Source organism: Anser cygnoides, chromosome 13, assembly GCF_040182565.1.
Source record: "Anser cygnoides isolate HZ-2024a breed goose chromosome 13, Taihu_goose_T2T_genome, whole genome shotgun sequence".
NCBI lineage: Eukaryota > Metazoa > Chordata > Aves > Anseriformes > Anatidae > Anser > Anser cygnoides.
The window spans coordinates 19,891,562-19,913,437 of NC_089885.1; the positions used below are offsets into that span (position 1 = coordinate 19,891,562).

The window sequence follows — 21,876 nt, forward strand, 5'->3', positions numbered from 1 at the left end:
GGTTGCGTGTTGGTGTATTTTACTGTTTGCAATAAAGAGGGGGGGATTTTTTTTTGTTCAGTTTCTGCTGCAATTAACTCTTGGGCCCTCGCGCGCCTTGCTTTTTTTTTTTTTTTTCCCTTCCCCCCCCCCCTTTTTTTTTTTTTTCCTCCCCCGGAGGGGGGCCAATTCCGCAGCGGGCTCCCGACAGTTTTTATTTTTTTTTTTAATTATTATTGTTATTATTTTTTTTTTAATTTTTTTTTATTTTTGTTATTTTCCGCCGGGCGCGTTGCTTGCCCAGAGCCGCCTCCGTCCGCCCGCTCCCCGCCAACTATTAAGGCGCAACTATGCCCAAAAGAAAGGTGAGTGCCGGGGGGAGCCGCGCCGGGGCACGGCCGGGGGGAGCGCTGCCGGGGAGCCCCGCCGCCGCCTCCCGGCGCCTCCCCGCCGCCGGCCTCGTCCCGGTTCGGGGCCGGGTTGCGGGGGGGGGGGGGGAGCCCCGCAGCCGGCCGCGGGCCGCCGGGGGAGGGCAGCGCGGCGGCTCCATGCCGGATCGCGGCCGGCCGCGGCGCCGCCGCTGCCGTGTGGCGGAGGCGGGCGGGCGGCGGCGGGGCCGGGCGGGCGGCGGGGGGGAGCGGAGCGGAGCGGGGCCGGGCCCCCGGCGGGCGGCCGCGGGGGTGCGAGCGGTGCCCGCGGGCGCTGCGTTTGCCTTTGTTCTCCTTCTTCTTCTTTTTTTTTTTTTTTTTTTTTTCCTCTCTCTCTCCCCTCTCTCTCTCTCTCTCCTCCTCTCCCACTTCTTGTCATACCAGATGGTTGTGCAATGGTAATTTGGGGCCATTAGGCGGCGCAGAATTTGAAACTGGCCTTGAAGGGAAGCGCCGAGCGCGGCCGCCACCATACCCGGCCGACACAACCGCCCGCCCCGCTCCCCCCGCCGCTCCCCCCCCCCGGCCCCCCGGCTCCCCTCACGGCCCCCCGGGGGGGGGGCTCCCGCTGCCCCCGGCCCGGCCCGGCCCGGCCCCGCGGGGCCCCGTGAGGCGTTGGCGAGGCGCGGCCGTGCCGGGGGCCGGGCGGGCGCGGGGAGGCGGGGGGGGGGGACGCTGAGGGGAGGGGGGGGGGGGGGGGGCATTGTCCTTGCGCGCCGCCGGCCCCGACCTTGCTGTGGCAGGTAATTTGGCGGGAACTTTTCAAACGCGGCACGCCGCGGCGCCGTGACGTCGCCTCGGCGGCCCCCCCGAGGCATGCCGGGAGTTGTAGGCAGGCGCTGCCCGCCGCCCCCTCCCCCTCGCCGTGGGGGGCCCCCGGCTCCCACCCGACCCTCACCCACCCCCCCCCTTTCTCTCTCTCTCTCTCTCGCTTCCCTTGCAGGCTCCAGCTGAAGGCGAGGCAAAGGAGGAGGTAGGACCTGCTGCTGCAGCCCCGCTGCCCTCAGGGCGTCCCACGGAATTCGCGGAGCCCCCAGCCTCGCACGTGGCCGCGGCCGCTCGGGGCTGCGGGGTCGGGTCCCTGGGCTGAGCCCGGTGCTGCCCGGCCGGAGCCTGGCCCTGCCCGGCGGCCTCTCACCGGAGGAACCCGTTAGGAAGTTGCTTGGGCCTCGCGGCTGCTGAGCCCTCCATCCCCAGGGCCTCCATCCCCTGGGCCTCCATCCCCTGGGCCTCCATCCCCAGGGCCTCCACCCCCATCCCCAGGGCCTCCACCCCCTGGGCCTCCACCCCCTGGGCCTCCACCCCCAGGGCCTCCACCCCCAGGGCCCACCAGGCGCCTTCCCGCGGCGCCTCGCTGAGCGGGGCTGCTCCAGAAGCCAGATCCCGGCGGCAGCGGCTGTGCCGCAGCCCCTCGGTATCGGAGGGAACGCGCCCTCCCTGGTCCCGCACCCTCGCCGTGGCCGGTCCGTCACGGCACCGTGCGGGGAAGGAGGGAGGCTTCGCCACTTAGCGCCTCAGCGGGTAAAGGGGCGGCTGCACAGAGTGAGAGCTGTTGGACAAAGCCACGCTTTTAGGAAGTCCCTCACCACCCTGGCTGTAATTTCGTAAATCCTACAGCTCGCAGGGGGCTTCGTGGCGGGGTCTGTGCACCGGGTTGTTCTGGGATACCGTTCTGGTGTTATATGCGCTGAACTTTACTGACACATCTTTCTTTACGCAGCCAAAGAGAAGGTCAGCTAGACTATCCGCTGTAAGTATCTTTATTTATTTACTCTTTTAACATTACACTTCACGGTATGTTAAGTTCTGGGGGACAGCTACGGAGGAACTACTTTTTTTTCCACTGGTCCTGTGAGAGGCCTGGTTAGAGTATTGCAATACGTAAGAGGGAAATTTCTACTTTATGTTTCCAAGCCTTGAGCGCCAACACGTTACAGGCTCGCTTTCAGACACCTCGTATGAGTTACGCAAGGCATCTCGTTCCTCCGTGTTAGGGAACGCACAAGCTGGACGCGTGAGTTAGGTACCTGGAGTCGAGGAGTATTGATTTCATGAAACATTTGTTCTCTGCAGGCCTTCTCCTTACAGCTGCCTGCTCGTAGCTGTATAAACTACCTGCGCTTTCCTTACACTTGTAATTTTCCCATTGATTTTGGTGGCCCAACTGTTGGGTAAACCGAGAGCTAGAGGGTGTAAATCTGTGTCACATGGTAGGATTCAGCCCGGAGTCACTCGCAGACTTACAGAGGCTCTTGGCACCCTTTTCTACTGCCTGTTGGTGCACCCAGCCCCTTTTTAAGCTGTCTTGGAAATGCCAAGGAGATAATGGTTGCTGTTTAAAAAAGAAAGTACGTAATTTAGTGAAATCTAAGATGTGTGTTCATTTATTATACAGTTACGGCCAAACGTTAATACATTTCATTTTTGGCAGATGCTTGCCCTCACAGCAGACAGTAACATCAGACCGAGCAGTGATCCAGTTACTCCTGCTAGCCAGCATCTGTGCATAGCCCCTGTAACACACATGAGGAAATGTGGGTTTGGACAACAAAACAGACTGATCTGTCCCTGGCGGTGCCCTTACTACTACTGACTGAGGCTGTCAGCTCAATATATTTTGAAGAGTTTTCCAAAGTTACCGATGTCGTGGTAAAACGTTTATGGGGTTCATCTGACTCTGTGTTTCTTGCATGTGTTTTGTACAGAAACCTGCTCCGCCTAAACCGGAGCCAAAGCCCAAAAAGGCAGCACCTAAGGTAAGTGTTCCAGAAAACTTGAAGTTACACTTCTCTTTTTCAGGGTGTTTACAGGGGAGGAAAGTCCACAGCTAATCATCTGGGGTTTTCATAGTTTTCTTTAAAGATTCCAGGTTGGCGTATGTGAGTTAAAACAATGTGAAAGATGTAAAGATGATGGTATCCAACTCCTGCTGACACCGACCAGCTCCTAAATCAGTTGTGGGGAGGCTTCACTGCTGCCTTGCAAGGCCCTTCTGTACTTTCATACAATGTATTGTCGGGAGAACGATGCTTTGAATAGAGATCAGAGATTCAATTAGAGAAGGCATTGAAAATTGTGCTTTTAATTTCAGTTTCATAGCATGTTTTCTTTCAAAGGCACTTCTTTCAGGTATCAGTTTATCGAGTTTTAGTCGCTGGAGGTAAAGTTCTGCACGCTCGTTCCCTGAAGCTGGATATTTTGGGAAATGCCAAAGATATTGGCATGTCTGACAGGAGAGTTAAACAGAAAACTATTTAAAGTTCCCTCTGCGCTTAGGAGCAACAGCTTGAGACATGAAAGGGGGCAGCTCTGCACTCCGTGAGGTGTTGCCCTGTACCCCCTTCCCGACACAAACGTTCCCAGTGGTCACAGTTTGCGGTGGGTTTTGGTGGTTTTTTTTTTGATCTATCTCTAAATGCTCAGTTTGCTACTGGGAAAGGAAACAAATCTTCCTCTCAACCTGTTCCCGTTGTACGTTTTCCCTCGTGGTTTTGGATGGTTGTGTGGGCAAAGCAGAGGTGCGGGAGTTGTTTTAGCTGCAGGAGGGGACGAGGGGCTGCGAACCCGGAGCCCGTTGGCGTGCGTGCACGTACACGGCCTCGTGGCGCCAGGGGCTTCCAGAGGATGGGAACTGCCTCCAAGCTGAGCTGCGTGCAGGGAGAGCCAAGGCGGCGCGAGACACGGACGAGAAAGAACCCCACGTGTCGTTCTGGGACCCCGCATCTCAGCTACCTCGTCCCAGCGGCGGCGTCCACAGCAAGTCTGTCACATCTGGCCGCGCAGCCCCGTCTCCAGATCCCATTCCAGAGCGGCGGGGAAGCGAGGAGCCCCGCAGCTCGGCATTCCTGTGGCGGGAGCTGCTGGCGCACTGGGAGCGGGTCTCCCTCTAGCGGCTGGTCCCCTGGAGGAGAGCCTCTGCTGGGCCTCGCTCCTGCAGCCCCAGGGGCGCAGAGCCGGCCCCCGGCTCTCCGAGCCCTGCCTTCGGCCTCTGCCGGTGACCCGCGCGGGGCTCGGCGCACAGCTGCCTGTGGTGCAGGCTGTTGGTTTGCTTTTCAGGTTTGCCTTTTTGTATTTTAATGGCAGCCTCTAAAGGTTTACGCGCGCGAAAGCTGCGTTAACGGAGTTTTAAAGTTGCAAAAATAAGCTTTCGAACTTTTAAGGACAGCGACTGTAAAAGCTCCTGGGCTGCCGGGGGCTGCCGGGAGTCGTCCTGCCCGCAGTGGGAAGGAGTTTGAAGCTGGGGTAGTCGAGGTGCATTTTTGGCTCTCTGAAGTTAGGTGACCTGGGATCGATACTATACAAAAGCGGGTGTAACAGGAGCTGCAGGATCCCAGGGTCCTCGGTCTCAGCTGCGTTCTGTGGGACGCCGTATCTCGGTGTGGAGCCCTGCCCTGGAAGCCAGTTTCTGAGGATTCTTCTCAAGCCTTTTCTTAAGAGAGAGGCTTTACCAACAAAGGGGTGAAAAAGCGGTGTTTGATTAATGGGGTGAGGGAAAAGATTTCCCTCTTCAAACAACCCCAAGCCCTTAAAGGTCCTTCATGGCTTATGTCGGGAGGGCAAGCGGCTTACACACCTGCGCTCGTGGGTCTGGAGATCGTGGTGCCGCTGGAGGAGCCCTTCACAGCGGGCTGCTTCTGCGCGCTTCGAAGGAAGCTCTGCCGAGAAAGAGAGCGGAGGCAGGCGGCTCCTTCCCCCCCTGTTTGGTGACGCTCTCACAAAGAGGCACCGCGTCTCTCTCAGAAGTCAGTCCCCAGGAAGGAGGAGAGGCTGGGGGAGAGCGGGTACAGCGCAGGGACGGGGACTGCCGACACTGCCACCGTGGTGTCCCAGGCTGGCCGAGTGCCTCGGGGAGGTCAGAGCGGGGAGTGGGAGGCTGGAGAGGAGAGAGAGCCAGCCCCACGTGGGGCTGCGAGCCTCCTGGCTGAGCCTTCTGCGTTACTGCACGACTCCGTGTTAATTTTGGTGAGTTTTTAATCAGCGTTATTGAATAACCAGGTGACTGCCCCGTGCCGTGTCCGTATTTGCCCTTAGCAAACTCATTTTTAATGCGAATTAATTTTGTGCACCGATAAGGTAGGGGCTGAAATAAGCACGCGTACGTTTAAGAACTTAGAGCCGCTAAGACAACCCCGTCTGCCGAGTAGATAAACAGACACATTAAATAATTATCTGTTGCTCTTCACTTCAGGTAGTCATTCTGCAGATAGTTACTGTTCGTCGCTGTAGCCGCGTTAACCAAGGAGCTAAGCTGCTTTGCTGGGCGCGGTTCCTGGCAGCGAGAGGCAGGTCCTCGGAAGCCAAACTCGTAAGGGTTTTGCTTGTCACCGGTCTGGGGTCAGGCTCGGACCTTGCTGTGTAGGAAACGGTTACTGCAGGAGCCGCGGCACCAATTTTTGTTTTGATTTAGCCTGATCGTCCTGACAAGAAGCTGCGGGTACTCAGTAACTGCGAAGTGCCCGTTGTTCCCGGGGTGATGCTGTTGGGCCCCCAACTTGTGCGTCGCGCAAACGGTTTGTTACAGAAAGGGTATTTCGGGCAGGCGAGGGGGAAAGTCCTTTGACTGCAGCTTTGTTACAGTTTTCTAAATAGGCCTCAGTGGCATATCTGAAGTATTCTGGCGTTCCCACTAGTTGCACATGTTCTTTTTGTTCTTTGGTATGCCTTTCAGCAGCGCAGCAGAAATACAGGCCGGTTCAACTCCAACATTTTTTAGCTAATTTAATTGAATGCCTATTTAAAATAGGAATTCTTTTAACCCCAGCCACGACTGCTTTTATATTATGCGTTTCCCAGTAGCACACTCAGGGCAGAGCAGAAGGGAAACGCTTCTCCCTAGAAACTTTCGTCTCCTCTTTGGAGCTGAGAATGTGCGAATGCAGACGTACGGGGTGGAATCAGCATTTACCGTATCGCGGTCTGTTTTCTTAACAGAAAGAAAAGGCAGCAAATGATAAAAAGGAGGACAAAAAGGCAGCAACAAAAGGGAAGAAAGGAGCCAAAGGCAAAGACGAAACTAAACAAGAGGATGCTAAAGAAGAAAACCACTCTGAAAATGGAGATACCAAAACTAACGAGGTACCTTAGCTACAGTAAACATGGGAATAAACACAGATGTATTGCTAATGCGTCTGCAGGATCTAATGATTGGGGCCTCCCTGTCGGAAGGTGGTGTGTGTCACTGCCGTCCTGTTAAGACAGACCAGCTGCCTCTCCCAGGGAGAGCCTGAAAGAATAGCGTTCTCCTTCCAACCCAGTCCTGCTCTGTGGCAGAGCCCTTCCACAGGTGGTCTGTGCTGCCCTAGTGGCCCGCTCTGTGTTGGCACAAGAGCAATGCAGAACGGTCGGGGAACAATAGAGCTCAGGAGGATTGCGATCCGACCCTGAGCTGCCTTTGCCTCTCCTCTCTGGACTGCTGGATTGCCTCTTCTGCTCAGCACGGGTTGGTACTGTGCCAGAAATCTGGTTTTAAGTTTTACACAATCCTTTAAAACAATTCTTCGCGTCAGAACAATTCAGCAAGAGTTCTGCAGAACAAACGTGGTCTTGTCTCTCGATCTGCAAGCCTCTTTCTTACAGGTTCTTACAGTCTCGGCTACTTACCTAAGCTGCCGTTTGCTAGGACTAGCTGCAAGCTTCAGCCGGCTCCCGATGGCTTTTTCCTAGAAATTTTCTTGCTGATAGTAGAAGTGCAACGTGTGCTACCTGTAGGCGTGGAATAGCCTGTTGTGTGCTCTGTCGCTTTCGATTTGCAGTGATCTCTTCGTGTGTCTGTGGAGTATCGCTGTGCAGTCAGTGGGTTGTTCAGTCTTTCTTCAAACTCATTCACAATCTTCTCTGCTCAAAATTAGTGTGGGGCTGTTGTACTTGACAAGAGCTTTGATAGGAGCTTTGCAATTTTAGCGTGTTGACTAAGTGCAGACATTTTGATAGAAATCAGGCGAGGACCACCTTCCCTGAAGTCTGGACAAGTACCGTGATTTTGTGTGTAATTCTTACGCTTCCTTGTGACTTACGGAGATGAGGACGTGAACTTTCCCTAGCATATGACTGATCCTTATCTTAAATATGCTCCAAATTCCTGCCTCTTTGGATTCTCTTAACGCTCCAGTATTAACTCCGTCACCAAATAATGCCCTTCTGCGTTTTAATTTTTAGAATTATCAGCCAACGTGGTGTTGCGTTGATATTTTTGGTAGTAGCCGTGCATTCTTGTCTACCTACCCAAAGTGTTGTCCGTGTGTGTACTAACAACTAGTCTCTCTTTGATGCTTGTTAGAACGGAATCCGATTAGCATTACAAATAATATTTTTATTCTTCCCAAACACTTTTATAGGCACCAGCTGCTGAAGCATCTGATGATAAGGAAGCCAAGTCCGAGTAATGTTAACCCTGCCCTATATCTCCATCATTTGGTATCCGTACCTCCATGCTGTATTGTTAACAGAGAGGAATATTTTTATCAACTATTTTATAAATGCAGGTTTTTTTAGCATGAATTTAATTATGGAACATCTTCATCTCGGTTACTTGGGAATTAAATCCCTAACAAACAAAGCAAAACGACAAAAAAAAAAATCATTGTTTTTAAATTTTGTGATTGTAATAGTTTGTATGGTACATGGAAAGAATAAGTGGTGGTAGCTTTTGACTTCTGTCAGTGTGTCCCTTTTTGTGTAAGTCATGCTTACAGACTTCAGATTTTAATTTTACCCTTGTATGTGTTGTATGGTTTCTTAAAGTGGGGAGGTCTCAAAACAAATAACTGTGTTAAACATTCCAGTGGTTCTGTGGGTTGCTTTTATAAAGAAGGTGAGCTATTTTCATGAAAAACCTAAGAGCTGGAAATCTGTTGTTTCCCAAATGTAATTTTATTTTGTCAGTTTTGAAAAAAAAAATAAATAAATAAAAGTGTAATCATGTTTTTAAATGAAATACAAACATTTCTTTTAAAAGGGCAGGTTGGTTGTATGTACCCACTGTTAGGAATTTTGCTGGATTTATCTTAATAAAAAAGACTCCTCAAAAGCTGACTGTGGTTTGTTGCTTGTGCTGCTGGGAAGCTACCAGAGTCCCGGGGAGGTGCAGGAGGACAGGAACTCAGGCCGAAGGAACCTCTGCAGCTAAAAGCGCTCGGTGCTCGCGCCCCTGTCTGCAGTGGTGTAAACAGAAACGACTTTGTGGGGCAGACCCTCAGCAGCTGAAAGGGGAATAGGCGATTGCATTTGAAGCACGCTGACTTATGCCCTCGGGAACTTCTTTCAGGTGAAGGCTTACCTTGTAAACTGTTGCTTACTCAAGTGAAAACGAGATATCGCTGTTGTCCCATACGCCTTAAGCTCTGCCAATGCTATGAATTCCGAAGGGTGTTGTCTCCTTTACGTTCCCGTGCCTGTTGGTTGTGATTTAAAGGGGTTCCCACCTCCTACAAACAGTGCGGAAGAGCAGGCGCTGCTGTACGGACAGCAAACCTTCGCAGTACAAAATGGTTTTGTGTCACGATGTTGAAACGTTCGTAGCACTTGTTCAAGTGCATACTTACGTAACTTTTGTTTATAGTTCTCTTCTTTAAAAATGTATTACTTGCAAAATGTTTTCCTGGACTCAGCTTCCCCCAGCACGGTGATGTGTGTGTGCAGAAAGTGGTTTCCGTGAGCGCAGGCTCATTCTGGGAGACGGCAGCTGGACTAGGCAGTACAGACTGGGCTTTAACACGGGTTTTACCTAATCTTATTTCGGTTGCTGCAACTATTCTCTGCAAGTTTTTCTAGGACACTTCAAATTTGCCTCTCGAAGCTGCCTTTTATATGAGGTCTCTTCACGTTGATGACCAACCGCATCGTGTATTTAATAGGAAGAAAAATGTCTGCAATGCAGAAACCTCGTGCTTTGCATAAGGTTGTTTTGCAGCTCAGAAATGTGAAATTAGGGTCGGACCAAATGCTGCTTGCAGGTGGTGAGAAATCCCGAAGGACCTGCACTGCCTTAAGGAGAAAATGCCGATTGGAATAACGCGTTTTTTAACTGCAATATTCCCCCCTCTCCAAATGGTTTCTCTAAAAGGGCATAAAACAGCAAATCGGGGACTGCGAGGAAGGTGAGCTCCTCCAAACCTCAGTAACACCGAGCCATTTCAGTTTTATCCCCCGGTCTCTCAGCGTCCCAGGCATTGTTATTTAAATAATAGCAGGCAGAACGAATATGGTCGGTGTTTTCTTCTGAGCGAAGGGCTGGTCCACGTGCCGAAGTGTAACAGCCCGTCTGCACGAAGCGAGGTCACCCTGCGTGTCCAGTCGTGCCTCTCCCTTTTAACGGGGGCTGTTCCCCAGAACCATACAATCGAGCGTTTGGTTTTGTTTAGTTCTCCCCCTGCCAGTGCCAGGGCGAGAGTTGTTCTTAATTCTACAGCTATTGTTATAATCAGATTCCTCTTTCCAATAAGTACAGCAGATTGCTTAAGGACTTTTCGGACCGACCTCTCCGCTCAAACCCCTAACTCCTCCGAGCACCGGGGTATTTGGGCGAGTGGCACAGCGGGACGCCCTGCCTGCCCTCTGCCAAGTCCTCAGCTGCCGGGCCTGCCGGCTGGACACTGCACCGAAGGGTAGCTCCACGGCAGCTCACCAGATGCACAGGATTGCTGGGCGGGCCAAATCGTCTATGAGGGTTTGATTAGCGTTATTAATTATACAATTAGAGACCTAAGGACGGACGTGGCGAGCGGATTCATGAGCATGCCTGGTGGTTCGGAGTGACGGTTCGGAAGTGGCACAGTGACGTTTTTGCGAGGGGAAGAGACTTCAGGCGAGGCTGGCAACGACGTGCAGTGGTAGGAGGCCAGTCCCACTCGCCAGTTCAGCCGGGTGAGGGACTTGGCCAGCAAGGGGACGGGAACGAGGAGCCCAGCGCGGTCCAGCTCGGGAGGGATGACGTTAACGCTGCAGCCCCATCTGATAGATGGGGAGGTTCAGCCTCACGACTTCGTTCAGCAGCAGGCGTTGGACAAGGCGAGGCTCTGCCCTGTGGTTTCTGATTTGTCCTCGCCAGGCTTGGGGCTCGCGGCGTCGCTTCGGGTGCAGGCTCGCTTCAGCAGCCCGAGCGGTTCGTCAGGAGGCGCCGCGACCCCGCTCCCCGCGGTAACGCTCGCTTTTATGGGATCTTCAGCAGGGCTTGGGGAAGGGTTGGCTTTACTGCGTTGTTAGCACAATGGAAAGCTTAGGAAAACACCGCTGACCGCTGGCCAGCGAGGTCTGAAATGAGAGGGAGCCCCCGCGGGTTCTTCCCCGTGCCCATGTGGGCAGCGTGCTGGAGCCCCACAGAGGGGACGGGGGAGAAGAGGCACAGCTTCCACGAACAAGCGGAAAAAGAATCGCAATGAGGTCCTGGTATTTGGAGAAAAAAGGGGGTAAATGACGTGTTTAAAATGGGAGGGAAGGAAAAATAACCAACTCCCCCCAAACCACGTACTAGGAGGGCTTCTGTAGGTACGTCCTACGCATCCTACGCCCACCTCTGCCCCTTTGATTGAAGGGACTGCGCGCAGAAGCCGGGAGACCTGGTGGCTCTGATTTTCAGCCGAAGAGCAACTCCCTGGTAGTTAATGGAGTTACACTGGTGTTAATCTGATGAAGCAGAAAGCAAATTGGATCCCCTGAATAGAAACGGATGGCTCCTCTTCCTAATTGTCCCAGCGGTGATGTTCCTCCTCCATGCAGCTGGCGCAGGAGCCCCGGCTCTGAAACCTGATTCCCGCGGCCGGGCTCCAGGGAGCCGAGAACACCCCTCGGGCTCCCGGACGCTGGCGGAGCCTCCCCGGAGCCTCCCCGGCTCCCAAAACCAGCCCTGGGCTGGGGAGAGGAGAGGGGCACGGGTTGGGGGCGGCTCGGGCAGCGACGTGGGGAGGGCAGCCTGCGGGCAGGGCCCCTGAGAAACAAAACGCTGCTTTTCGTTGAGGAAATGGCTCAAAACGCATCAAACGGCGACACCTGAGCGGCGTCCGAGGGCGTCAGGGTGAGCTTCAGAGCGAGGCAACGCCCGAAGGCAGGGAGGTGAAGGAGGCGCTCGCGGGGTGTCAAAGGAGCGACGGCGCAAAGGAGAAAGCTCTGCTCCTGAAAGAGTGGAAATCAAATCGGCACCATAAAGCTCTCGAAGGCATTTTAATACAATTGGACACGTCTTAAACAATTCCAGACGCTCTTAAAAAAAAAAAAGGGGGGGGGGGGAGCATAAATAACGCAGACAGCAACGCGGGATGGAAACCTAAGAACAGAACGGCCAGGGCAGACTCAAACCAGGTTCGGTCTCGCTGGAAGTCGCAGCACGGCCTCAGGACCGCATCGCTCCGGGGCCTGCTGGCGGGGCACGGAGACGGAGCCGGTGGGAGCAGGAGGCCGGGGGCGAGGGCTCTGCTCCGGGGGCACTGCTGCGGCACCTGGCCAGGAGCCCAGCAGAGGCTCCTCTGGCGGCAGCAGCTCCTCCGCTCGTGCCCGTGCTCGTGCCCGTGCCCCGTAGTCCTCCCAGCGCCCGCTGCCCAGCCCACGGTCGCCGCAGGCGAGGACGCGGGGGCTTTGCCATGCGAAGGCACCTCCCTGCCAGCCACGCGAGGTGCGTTGCTCGCAGTAGGGATCGGGGCGAGCGCAAACCTGGAATTCGCAGCGAAAGCTCCTTGTAAGTTATCCAGGCGCTGAAATCCAGGAAAATCACTGGGGTTTTGTTTGTTTAACGTTAACGATTCGGGGGGGGGGGTGGAAGTACACTTTTTGGAGCTGAAACCAGATGTGAGACGTCTTAGCCACAGAGCTTTCGGGTTCTCCTCCGTTTGTTTTTCCCCCCAGGAAGATAAAAGAAGCCGCGGAGAAGGTTTAGGTCGCAGCAGCTCTCTGATTTCACCCTCGCTCCGAGGATCCCGTCGCTGCCTCTCTCAGACCGCAGGAGATGTGTTTGGGTTTGGGGGGCTGGGGACCGCGGCTCCCCGAGGCACTGCTGCAGGTAGAGCTGGGGCAGCTGAGCCTGGGATGGAGCCACAGCTTCCCAGCCGGGGCCGAACGTTTGCTGGAGCAGATTTCTTCCAGCAGAGCCCCGTCTGCCTTTCCTGAGGTGCCAGCCGTAGCTCCGTGCCAGGTCACCGCTCCGTTTTGCACCAAAAGCAGCGTCTTTGCCACCGAGGGAAAGGCCGGAGTCCCCTCCCCACGCCTCGACTGCCAGCCAAAGGGGAAACCCTGCACGAGCTGCCGTCCCCTAAGGCCTCCTCCCAGAAACCTTCCCATGCTGCGAGCAGACAAGTGCAAATCTCTCCAATTTTTTTTTTCCCTACTCCCATTTTGCCCCCCGCGTTGTCACAGACCAGTTAATATGAGTTACAGAAACGCAGCTCTTTGGGGTAAACCCGGACTTCTCTGCACTGCCCGTGCCTGTGTAGCCCAGTGGGGTCCTCTTCTGTACCTGGACCGTTACCCTGGGAGTAATTAAAATAATTAACAAGTGTAATTAACTGTTGAAGGGTAAAGGAGAGTTTTAGCACATTATATCAGCAACGATTAAATAAATTACCCTTTTTGTCTCGCAAAGAATTGACAGACGAGGGGGAATAAGGAGGAGGGAGCTGTATGGGCTCACGCAGCGGCACGGGGGAAGTGAATAGGGGTCGGTGGCTCTTGTGCGGGAGACAAAGCAAACAAAGCCGTGCCACGCGAAATTACCAGGAGGCAGATGCAGCACGGCCACATTTCACACAATGTGCAATTACGCCGGGGAGCTCGTTGCCCAAATGGCTCCCCCAAATCGCCGTGGCTCGGCGAGCGATTGGGCGCCCAAAGACGGCTCAGGCAGGACGGCGAACGCGGAGACGCTCCCGAGGTGAGGCTGCAGCCCCCGGCCCCGCTCTCCCGCCTCCGTCACCTCGTTTTCTCGGCATAGCCGGCGGCGGGGCTGAGCGGGGTGCGGCTGAGCTGGAGCTCCGCTGGCTTGGAGAAATGGGCCCGGGTCCCCCGGCCCTCCTCCCGGCTCCGTTGGGGCCAGCGCAATGCCTCTGCGCCCCGTTTTGGCCCACCCGGGCTGGAATCCTCATGGCTTCATTCAGGGCTGTAGCTGTCACCGTGCCACTGGGGGGGGGGGGGGGGGGGGCTGCTCCCCACGTCCCTGCACGCCCAGCCTGGCCTCCAGCCTCTTCGCCGTGAAAATGTGGGGTCTGCGCGTCCCAGCCCTCTGCTCCCCACCGGCGGTGAGCGGGCAGCCGGGTGGCCGCAAGCCGGGGGTCTCCTGGCCAGCGGGAGGGAGCAGAACCCGCGCGGTGTCCCATGGGACGTGCGCCCTCCCCCTCCGCCCAGGTGGCAGGGGGGGGGCTTGTGTCCGTCCTGCAGGGCGCGAGAAGCGAGAAAACGCTCCGCTCCACTTCGCGCGTCTTCCTCAAATGCGCGTGCTCGAAGGGCAAGGAACAGCGGTGCCGTCGCAAACTCCACTGCAGCCCGCAGATGTTCCTCTGTCAGGCTGAACACGGTGAGGATTTCCTTCTTAAACCTTTGTATAAACCGCGCTGGATGAACAGCGGTGGCTGCAATTCAACGCCGCGCTCCTAAAAAGAACGGCGCCCCTCTCCTCTCCTGTAACCCTTCAGCCCCACACCTGGAACTTGCTGGACGTTCAAATCCAGGTAGCGTTGTCCAGCATCATCCTGTATCAACCCTTCCTGCTTCGAGCATGCCAGTTCGGCTCAGCTGCCTTCTCTGGTTGAAATGCGGTACCTTGCACGCTTCTCGTAACTAGATTCAGATCTGTGGTAACCTGGGACTTGCACAAGCTTTTTAGAAACACACGCGCACGGGTCTGGGGGCATTCGGTGCCGTAGCTGGAGCTGTGCGGCCTGGCTGCTGCGTGTGCGAGGCTGCAGCGAAGGACGGAGGAGCTGGGCCTCGCACCGAGAGCCCGACCTTCTGCAAAGCGGGCTGGAAACGATCCGCGCTGGGACACCCCGAGGAAAGGTCCCGCGAGAAGAGCCTGACGAAACGCAGCGCAGGAAGCACGGGGACTTTTAGCGCTCTTAGCTGTGAAAACCCAAACCCAAACACGCACCTTTCTTTCGTAACCCCGTGCGGGCGGGCAGCCGGAGCTGGGGAGGGCTCCGGGCAGGGGCCCGGCTGCCACAAGCGTCCCCCCTGGGCTAGGCAGGCCCAGCAGCGTTGGTGGCATTGGGACACACGTGCCGATGCCTTCAGGTCTTCGTATTTGCCCGTTTTATCTACGGGAAGCCTCGGCCCTAGCTCGGAGCACCAGGTTTCCGCGTTACCCGCGGGGCTCATCCCAGAGGCGCGGGCTCCCCGCTCTGCTTCTCACTCCTGGGGTGTCCCGACGCCGGCAGGCGAAGGGTGCGAGCCCCCGGCCTCTGCCTGGAGCCCCCTTGGAGTGTTTTAATCGCCTTACACCAAGATCTGCATGACAAAACCACCGGCTCGAGCCCATTTCGGTGATCACTTGCACCAGAAACCTTCTGAGTTTCATCAAAAGCTTGGATGATTTTAGGGGCTAGGTTTTTATTCATTACAGCATTGGCTGACAAAACCCATTACCTCATCTAGTTGGAAGAGAAATTCTCTGCAGCTGCTTGTGTGGCGCGGGGGGTTTTGTTTAAAAAAAAAAATCAGACAGATTTTTGTTTCATTCTTTCAGGGCAATTTTCCTTCAAATTGCTGCAAAACTGTATGCTAAAAGGCTTCAGAAGTGGAAAGGAAAAGGGCAGCGCGCAGCAGTTTTAACCGTTCTTTTTTTTTTTTTTTTTAATTTCCTTTCCAAAGACCTGGGGGGGGGGAAAATAGCCCCATTACCCGGCACATCCAGCGCCCAGCGAGGCGTGAGGAGCGCAGCCCCGTGCCGTGGCAGATGGCACCAGGCGGGCGGGAGGGCTCCTGCCCCGCCACCAGCCCGCGCCGCTAATTGCTGCCGGAGCCCGGCGGGACCGCGTGCGGAGGGAAGGCGAAGCAACGCTTCCCCTCCCTGCTTCGTGGGGGCCGGGGGACGTGGGGCCGGCGCTGGCCGTGGGGTGTCCCCGTGCCTGGTGCTCGCCCTGCCCCAAGGGGCTTGGCTGGCGCTGCGAAGCCGAGCTCGTTGCGGCCCCGCGAGGAAACGTGAGGGGAGAGGCAGCGCCTGGAGCCCGCTGCTGGCATCGCAACGCGACGCACCGCTCAGTTATTTACCGCTGCCACGGCGTCCAACCAGCCCGTGCCACCCCCTCACCTGGTGCTAGAGCCCCGTCTGCTCTTCCTGCCTCACCGGTTGCTTCCAGCGTTTTGTAACGTTAAATAATCGCACGTCTCGTAGTCCGGTTTCCTTGTTTCGGTACAAAACAAGTGGCTGGAAGTATGTGTTTCTGCTTTCTGTTGGAACGGGTGCCAACCCCACACAAAGCAAGATTTATGAAGTGCGCACGTAGTACCGTGAAAAAATATTCAAGTTCCTCATCCGCTGTGACAGAGAGGGAAAAATCCGTGCCCACGTGGCTGTGTGTCACAGGTGATTGCCGCTGCTTCTGTCCAGCGTCTCCAAACAGGGGAAAACCTGCCTGTTGCTCCCGGCTGGCTGACACGGGGGTCCCTGTCCGGGCAGAGGGAGCGGTGATGCTCTGCCCGGCCAGCGCGTAGGGGTTTCCAGCAAACAGAGGTGTCTGTTCCGGGCAGCAAACGGCTCCAGGCTGTGAGCGACCCTCAGAGCCCGCACGAGCCTACTCCTCGGTTGTGCTCCAGGTCCGGAAACCGCTTTTGTAGTGAACTCCCCAGATAACTTACATTTGCTCTCTTTCATTCTCTTGCTTATCGTGCCCCTCCGGAGAGTCGGTTTTGTGCAACGCGGGAGTAAAGCCAGCCTCTTCTGAGCCCCTCACACGCCGACACCAAATCGCTCGCACGTGCCGGGAACCAAAGCGCGCGGGCGCGAAGCTGCGCCGGATGCAAGGGGCCGGCTGCGAGCGGGCCCCCGGCGCGGCTCTCGGGGCGTTGGCAGAGCTGCAGCACCCCGCACAACGCGCAGCCCCGACGCCGCGCTGCCGGAATAACCGAGGTCTGTCCTGGGACACGAGTGCGGCCCAGCGTCGGCTGCTGCATCCGCTTCTGCTCTAGGAACAGGGTAAGTGATCGCAGGAGGCCAAACAGAAATCATTTCTTTTAACGGGAGAACTGCTTGGGTAGTGCAGCTTGAGAGGAAGCTGCACTAGGTTTTTGGGCGCTGCAGTGAATTAGCAGTAGGTACTACACCCGTTACCCACTCCCCAGCCACGGCAAGAGCAGCTCGGGGATGACCGCTGCGTTTCCCTGCCAGGTGAGCAGCACGGATGTGCCGAGTCTTGGCATCACACGAGTTTCACTGACCGGTTTTGAGACATTTTAACTGTATCCCAGAAAAAAATGGGTCCTAACTTTAGGAGAAGGCAGCACTCAGCCATAAAGCAGCCACGGGAGAGGGGCCCGGAGCTCAGCATCCTCGCTGCAGGGCAGCGGCATCTCCCCGTCCGGCCACCCAGCGAGAAGCGGCCTCTGGGCAGTGAGGACAAGGCGGCTGAGGTGTCGGGGGCTATGAACTAACCACCAGCTTGTGATGCCGACGCCATCACCTGGGGAGTTTCTTTCAGTGATGGAGATTTGGTTGGGTTTGGTTTATATTTTGTCTCAGAGAGAAATTGATTTTCTTAATAGGTCAAGAGTTTGGGCGGCTGAAATGAAGAGGACGGGCTCTTCCTTCCTGCTCCCTGAGGATGTAGGGCTGCTTTCCAATGCACATCTGATTTTAAGGTGAGTTACTTTGTTGCCATGGCAATATTATTCAGGTTTTTGAAACGCCACAGTTTTGGTTTCTTCTAGGCCACGCTTGTCACAAGCAGTCAGGATCCCGAGCCCCATCCCTTGGAGAGCTGCCCTACAGGGCGCTGCCAAACGCCCTGGGACTTCGGCTCGGATGTGCACGACGGAGCATCGCCCGCCTCTGCTAAAGCCCTGCGACACGGCACGGCCGGACGGACAAACGGACAAGGGGAGAGCCACGGGGGCGAGGGGGCTGGGGAGGGGGCAAAACGCAGCCTGAAAGCGGCTCCTCCGCTCGGCTCTTCCCCTGCCTGCCCAGGCTTTGCAGTTGGGCTGTGAGACAGCGCAAGGTCGAAGAAAACCCAGCGGCTTTACTAATTAACACTTATTAACGACGCTTATCTGGTCGTGTTGCGGTTGTGCTCCGTCTCCCTCCAGGCTCCGGTGCGCCGTGCAGCCGGCACGCGTCCAGTAACAAAACCCGCGTTTGCCCCAAAGAGCTTGAAATCGACACAAATCCTATTTGCGGCCACACAGGTGTCCCATTTCTTTACTCCGTGGCTCCCAGGCCTAATGAATTTATTTTCTCATTAGAAGAACTGCCCTAAAACGAAGACTTTAAATACTTCAGGACCCCTTTTAGAGGGGACGGTGTGTAATACTGTTAAGAAATGCACAGGGAAAAGGGATTCCCTGGTACGGAAACAGTCCTGTGGTCATTGGGTGAAACGTGTTCTGTGAATGTCCTGGAAATTAATATTTAATTCTAAATATTTACATATTAAATATTTAAACTAGTCGCATCATTAAGATATTAAAATATTTAAAGCTAAATCCAAAATGCTTTTTTTTTTTTTTTTTGCTATAGTTCTTTTAATTAAAGCAGGCACAGCGTGCCACGTACAAGCTTAAAACCTCTTACATGGGTGCCGTACCACGCATGTGTCTGCCTGCCTGGGCAGCGGTTCCACTGCACAGCCAAAAGCTACTCAAGGAAATCATTTTTTTTTTCTTGTTTGTTTGCTTTTTTGTTTGTTTGTTTGTTTTAAATTTTGAACAAACCCTGTTGAGATTAACGCGTCAAGGCTGCGTGCACGTAGGAGACCCGAGACCCACGCAAGCCTTCCCGAGATGCAGGCATCTGGCTAAGCCCAGCGGAGATTAAAGCTGCCTGACTGCAGCGCTGCCGTTGCACAAACTCTCACTGAAACGAGCGGGATGCTGGCGACGCCGCTCTCCCAGGAAAAGCTGCGCAGGCAGGAAGAGCGGGCAAGCAAACAACGGGTGCCCGGGTCGGGCGGCGCGATTTGGTGGCGGAGGTGTCGAGGTAATGGCCCTGAGCGCCCGCAGTTAGGTGACATTTCCTTTCTGCGGGGGGAATTACGCCGGCAGAGCCATGACGGTGGCGTTAGAGGCGCTGCTGCTGCTGCTGCTGCGGTTCGGCAGATTACCCACGCGCAGCTCTCCAGTTCCCCGACTGAAAACCGTATGAAGCGAAACGCTGTGCCCAAACACAATAGCAGTCTGGAAGAAAGCGACGGCCTTAACAATGAGTTTCTCTGCTTTTATAGGTTTTGGCAAAGCCCATTGTGTTGTCTTAACGCTCTGTTTTGTATTTGGATTCCTAATATCTTTGACGGGGGGAAGGGTGGAGGGGGCAACCAATTTAATTCGATAATCCCCCTAAGCCTTGCTTAATGCAGTCACTCTATTTTGTGCCTGTGAATTTTATGATGGTATTTTGGGTGGTTGCAGCGCTGCACTGGAAAATGTCCCATCATTTATTTCGCAGCCATCGGAGGGAAATGGCTTGCAGTGCTAAGCAGCCTATTCATTACATTCACATTGTCAAATCCAACAAACTCTGTCGCCCCAGATGTGGCTCTGTGGATCTCGGGGCCGCGGCAGCGATTCATGGAGGAGGTAGCTCGGGGTCTGTGTACAAATTGCCAAAAGGAATACTAAACCTTAAAAGGAACATCAAACCTTAAACAGGAGCTTTCCTCGCTCTGCCAAAAACCTCATTTGGAGCTGGACGGCCGCGGTGAGGGGGGGCTGAGGGGCACAAGGAAAGTTCCCTGGCTGGGAAGGGTTCTCCTTCCCCAGCTCCTGCGTCCCCACCGGGATGGCGCGGATGCAGCAGGATGGGTCCCCGTAGCTCCCACACCATGACTGCGTCTCGGGCTGTTTGCTCTCGGGACGGACTGGGTGAAACTGCTGCAAGGCGAAAGTTCCAGCTGGGGCTTTTCTCCTGTTGCTTTCCTCTCCCGACAGGGAGGGAGTGTTGGTACGAAACACAAGACCAGACTTTCTCAAAGCATCTCACGAGCCTCTGTTCTGCCTAAATTCCTTTGCTCAGCTCCCAGCACTCTGATGTTCGCTCCGGCCTGACGTTTGATCCAGCTGCGTTCAGGGATTAGTGAATAAACCCCCACCAGGAGGCTGGCACTGCCACCCATGGGATTTCTCAATGCCCCTTTTGGGGGTACGTGGGTGAATGTTCCTTGGCCATCCTGGAAGCATCTCAGGAAGGGCTGCAGCAGAGACACGCAGCGCAAATACAAGGGGAGTGGCTGGTACAGCTGATACGCAGCAGCACCAAAGCCAAGCGGGAAGGAGGATTCGTAGGAGAGGTCAAGGTCTGAAAGAGCTGCCGGACTGCCAGAGGAACAGAAGAAAGCAGGGTGTCCACGGAGACATCCCAGAGAGCAGAGGAGACCCTCAACAGGAACACGGCAGGACTCCTTTAGGCTTAAGGAACTGCCCAGGAATGTGGAGAATAAAAAGATGTTTGTGGTTTTTTTTTGCCTATACAGTCTGTGCAATTGTCTTCTATGCTTATTATTATCCAGCAGTAAGAACGCAACACCTTGTGAAATAAAGACTGGTGTCTGGAATTCTGTCTGTAAGGCTCCCATTTGTCTTTTGCATCTTCACCTCACATACGCTGGTTCCCCACGTTAGTTTTCGTCTAGAAACTCATGGACTTCATAAACCCGAAAGAAAAGCTTTCTTTACTGGTGTAGAGGAGAGGAAAGGGAACAGCCAAAAGGGTAAGTACTTGCAGGTGTTGAATAACACTTTACCAGAGATTAAATTAAATTATTCTTTTCTATCAAGAAAAGCTTTAAGGGAGCTCCCGTAACTGTGAGTCATCTTCAGATGGAGACGGCAGAGAAAACAGAGATTCTAGCAAGCTGTAACTAGAGCCCTAATTGTTTAAGGCAAAAAAAAAAAAAAAAAAAGAAGATTTGTTACCAAAGATCAGAAGCTGGAAGGCTGTTGGAGAACATATACATCCACTAAACGATGGAAGTTCAAGATCTAAGGGAAACACGTAGGTCGCTGTTTTCTGCAGAGGAATTGATGGCGGTTTCCATGTCAAAGCCTTTCTTTACAAGGGGTAAGATGGAGAAAACGCCTCAAACTGAAGATCTGTAGACAAGGCTTTAAGCCAAATAAATAAAATCAAGGGCAGCAAAATTCCAGTATGGAATAGCACTTACCAAGAGCTCTAGAGAAGCACTCAAATACAGATTTAGATCTGGCCGTTTAACTCTGGTTTGCAGCCCATCGTCTAGATCAGGCTTGATATTAAGGGAATAGAAGGAGAAATGAAACTGAGCTGTGATAAATGCAAAATAATGCCAATGGGAGGGTGGGAGCCTTAACTACAAAGATGCAGAAATGGGCTCTGACCTAACACAACTCAGTGAGGAGATCTTGGCATCGCTGCGCTGACATTTTCATAGCGCTACGCACAGCGCTCAGAGGCAGTCAAAGGCAAACAGACCATAAAGAATTATTAGGGAGGAAATGGAGAACAAATAAAAACAAGCGTTGTTGTGCCAGCATACGGCCCTGTGGCATACCCGCCTCGACACTTGGTGCAGCTTCGGACCTCTCATCTCCAAATGGCCTCAACGGCACTAGAAAAGGTGGGGAAAGACAACGGGAGGGAGCAGTGCTTTGTGAGAGCTGCCTTACGGGGTGGGGTTAAATAGGGTAGGACTTTCTTATTTGGAAGAGCAGCGTGAAAGGGAATGTGGTCCAGGTGCCTGAACAGCACGGTGAAGGGGGAACGGCTGCTCCTGGCCGCACAGACTCCAGGAGGCGCTGAAGGAAGTTAGGGGGTACAGAGCTGAAGCACCCCAAGGAAGCACTTCCCAAAGCCAGGCACAACCCAGTTTGGGAGCTTACCCTGGGCACCTGCACTGGACCCCGCTGACACGCAGCCAGGACGGAGGGTGCTGTGGGTCCTCTCTGGTTTATTCACACGTGGCTGATGGCGAGCGGTTAGGGGTGCAGGTACACCCCTTGCCTTCCTTCCTCCGCACCTCCAAATATTTAATTTGGTTTGGGTTTCATTGTGTTGGTGCTATTAAGTGACTCACAGAACCCATTTCATTTTCCTCCTCATCAGACTGCAGCATTAGTTTTATTGGTGACTGAATTTTTTTTATAAACTTGGACTCCTGTGGGCAAACTTGTAAAGGACAGTTTTCTAATTCGTCACCTCATGCGGTAATTTATATTTAATTTCTATTTGTTATAAGACTCTATTATAAAGGTATTAATGAGCTTATTTGCAATATTTACACCTTATGGCTACCAATAAATAGATAAAAAACAATTCGAAGACTTTATACTTCTTTTTTTTCAATAGAAAACCCCAGCGCTTTTAAAAACT

The 21,876-nt window shown here is 54.2% G+C and overlaps 2 protein-coding genes and 1 long non-coding RNA gene across 5 annotated transcripts in view; 1 reads left to right on the top strand and 2 right to left on the bottom strand.

Annotated features, from left to right (window-relative positions):
- Nucleotides 1-8,438, top strand: HMGN5 (high mobility group nucleosome binding domain 5). The gene is made up of 6 exons (XM_067005384.1): nucleotides 1-344; nucleotides 1,351-1,380; nucleotides 2,128-2,157; nucleotides 3,113-3,163; nucleotides 6,339-6,482; nucleotides 7,742-8,438. The coding sequence occupies exons 1-6, from the start codon at nucleotides 330-332 to the stop codon at nucleotides 7,787-7,789; spliced, it is 318 nt and encodes a 105-aa protein (XP_066861485.1). The 5' UTR covers nucleotides 1-329; the 3' UTR covers nucleotides 7,790-8,438.
- SH3BGRL (SH3 domain binding glutamate rich protein like) overlaps nucleotides 1-21,876 on the bottom strand; it is a 223,412-nt gene that overhangs the window by 39,646 nt on the left and 161,890 nt on the right. The window lies entirely within an intron of this gene.
- The window catches only part of LOC106042988 (uncharacterized), a 20,308-nt gene continuing 6,720 nt past the window's right edge, over nucleotides 8,289-21,876 (bottom strand). For all 3 annotated transcript variants that reach the window (XR_010834900.1, XR_010834901.1, XR_001211412.3), the window contains exon 3: nucleotides 8,289-11,513. This is a non-coding gene — a long non-coding RNA (uncharacterized lncRNA). The remainder of the gene's footprint in view (nucleotides 11,514-21,876) is intronic.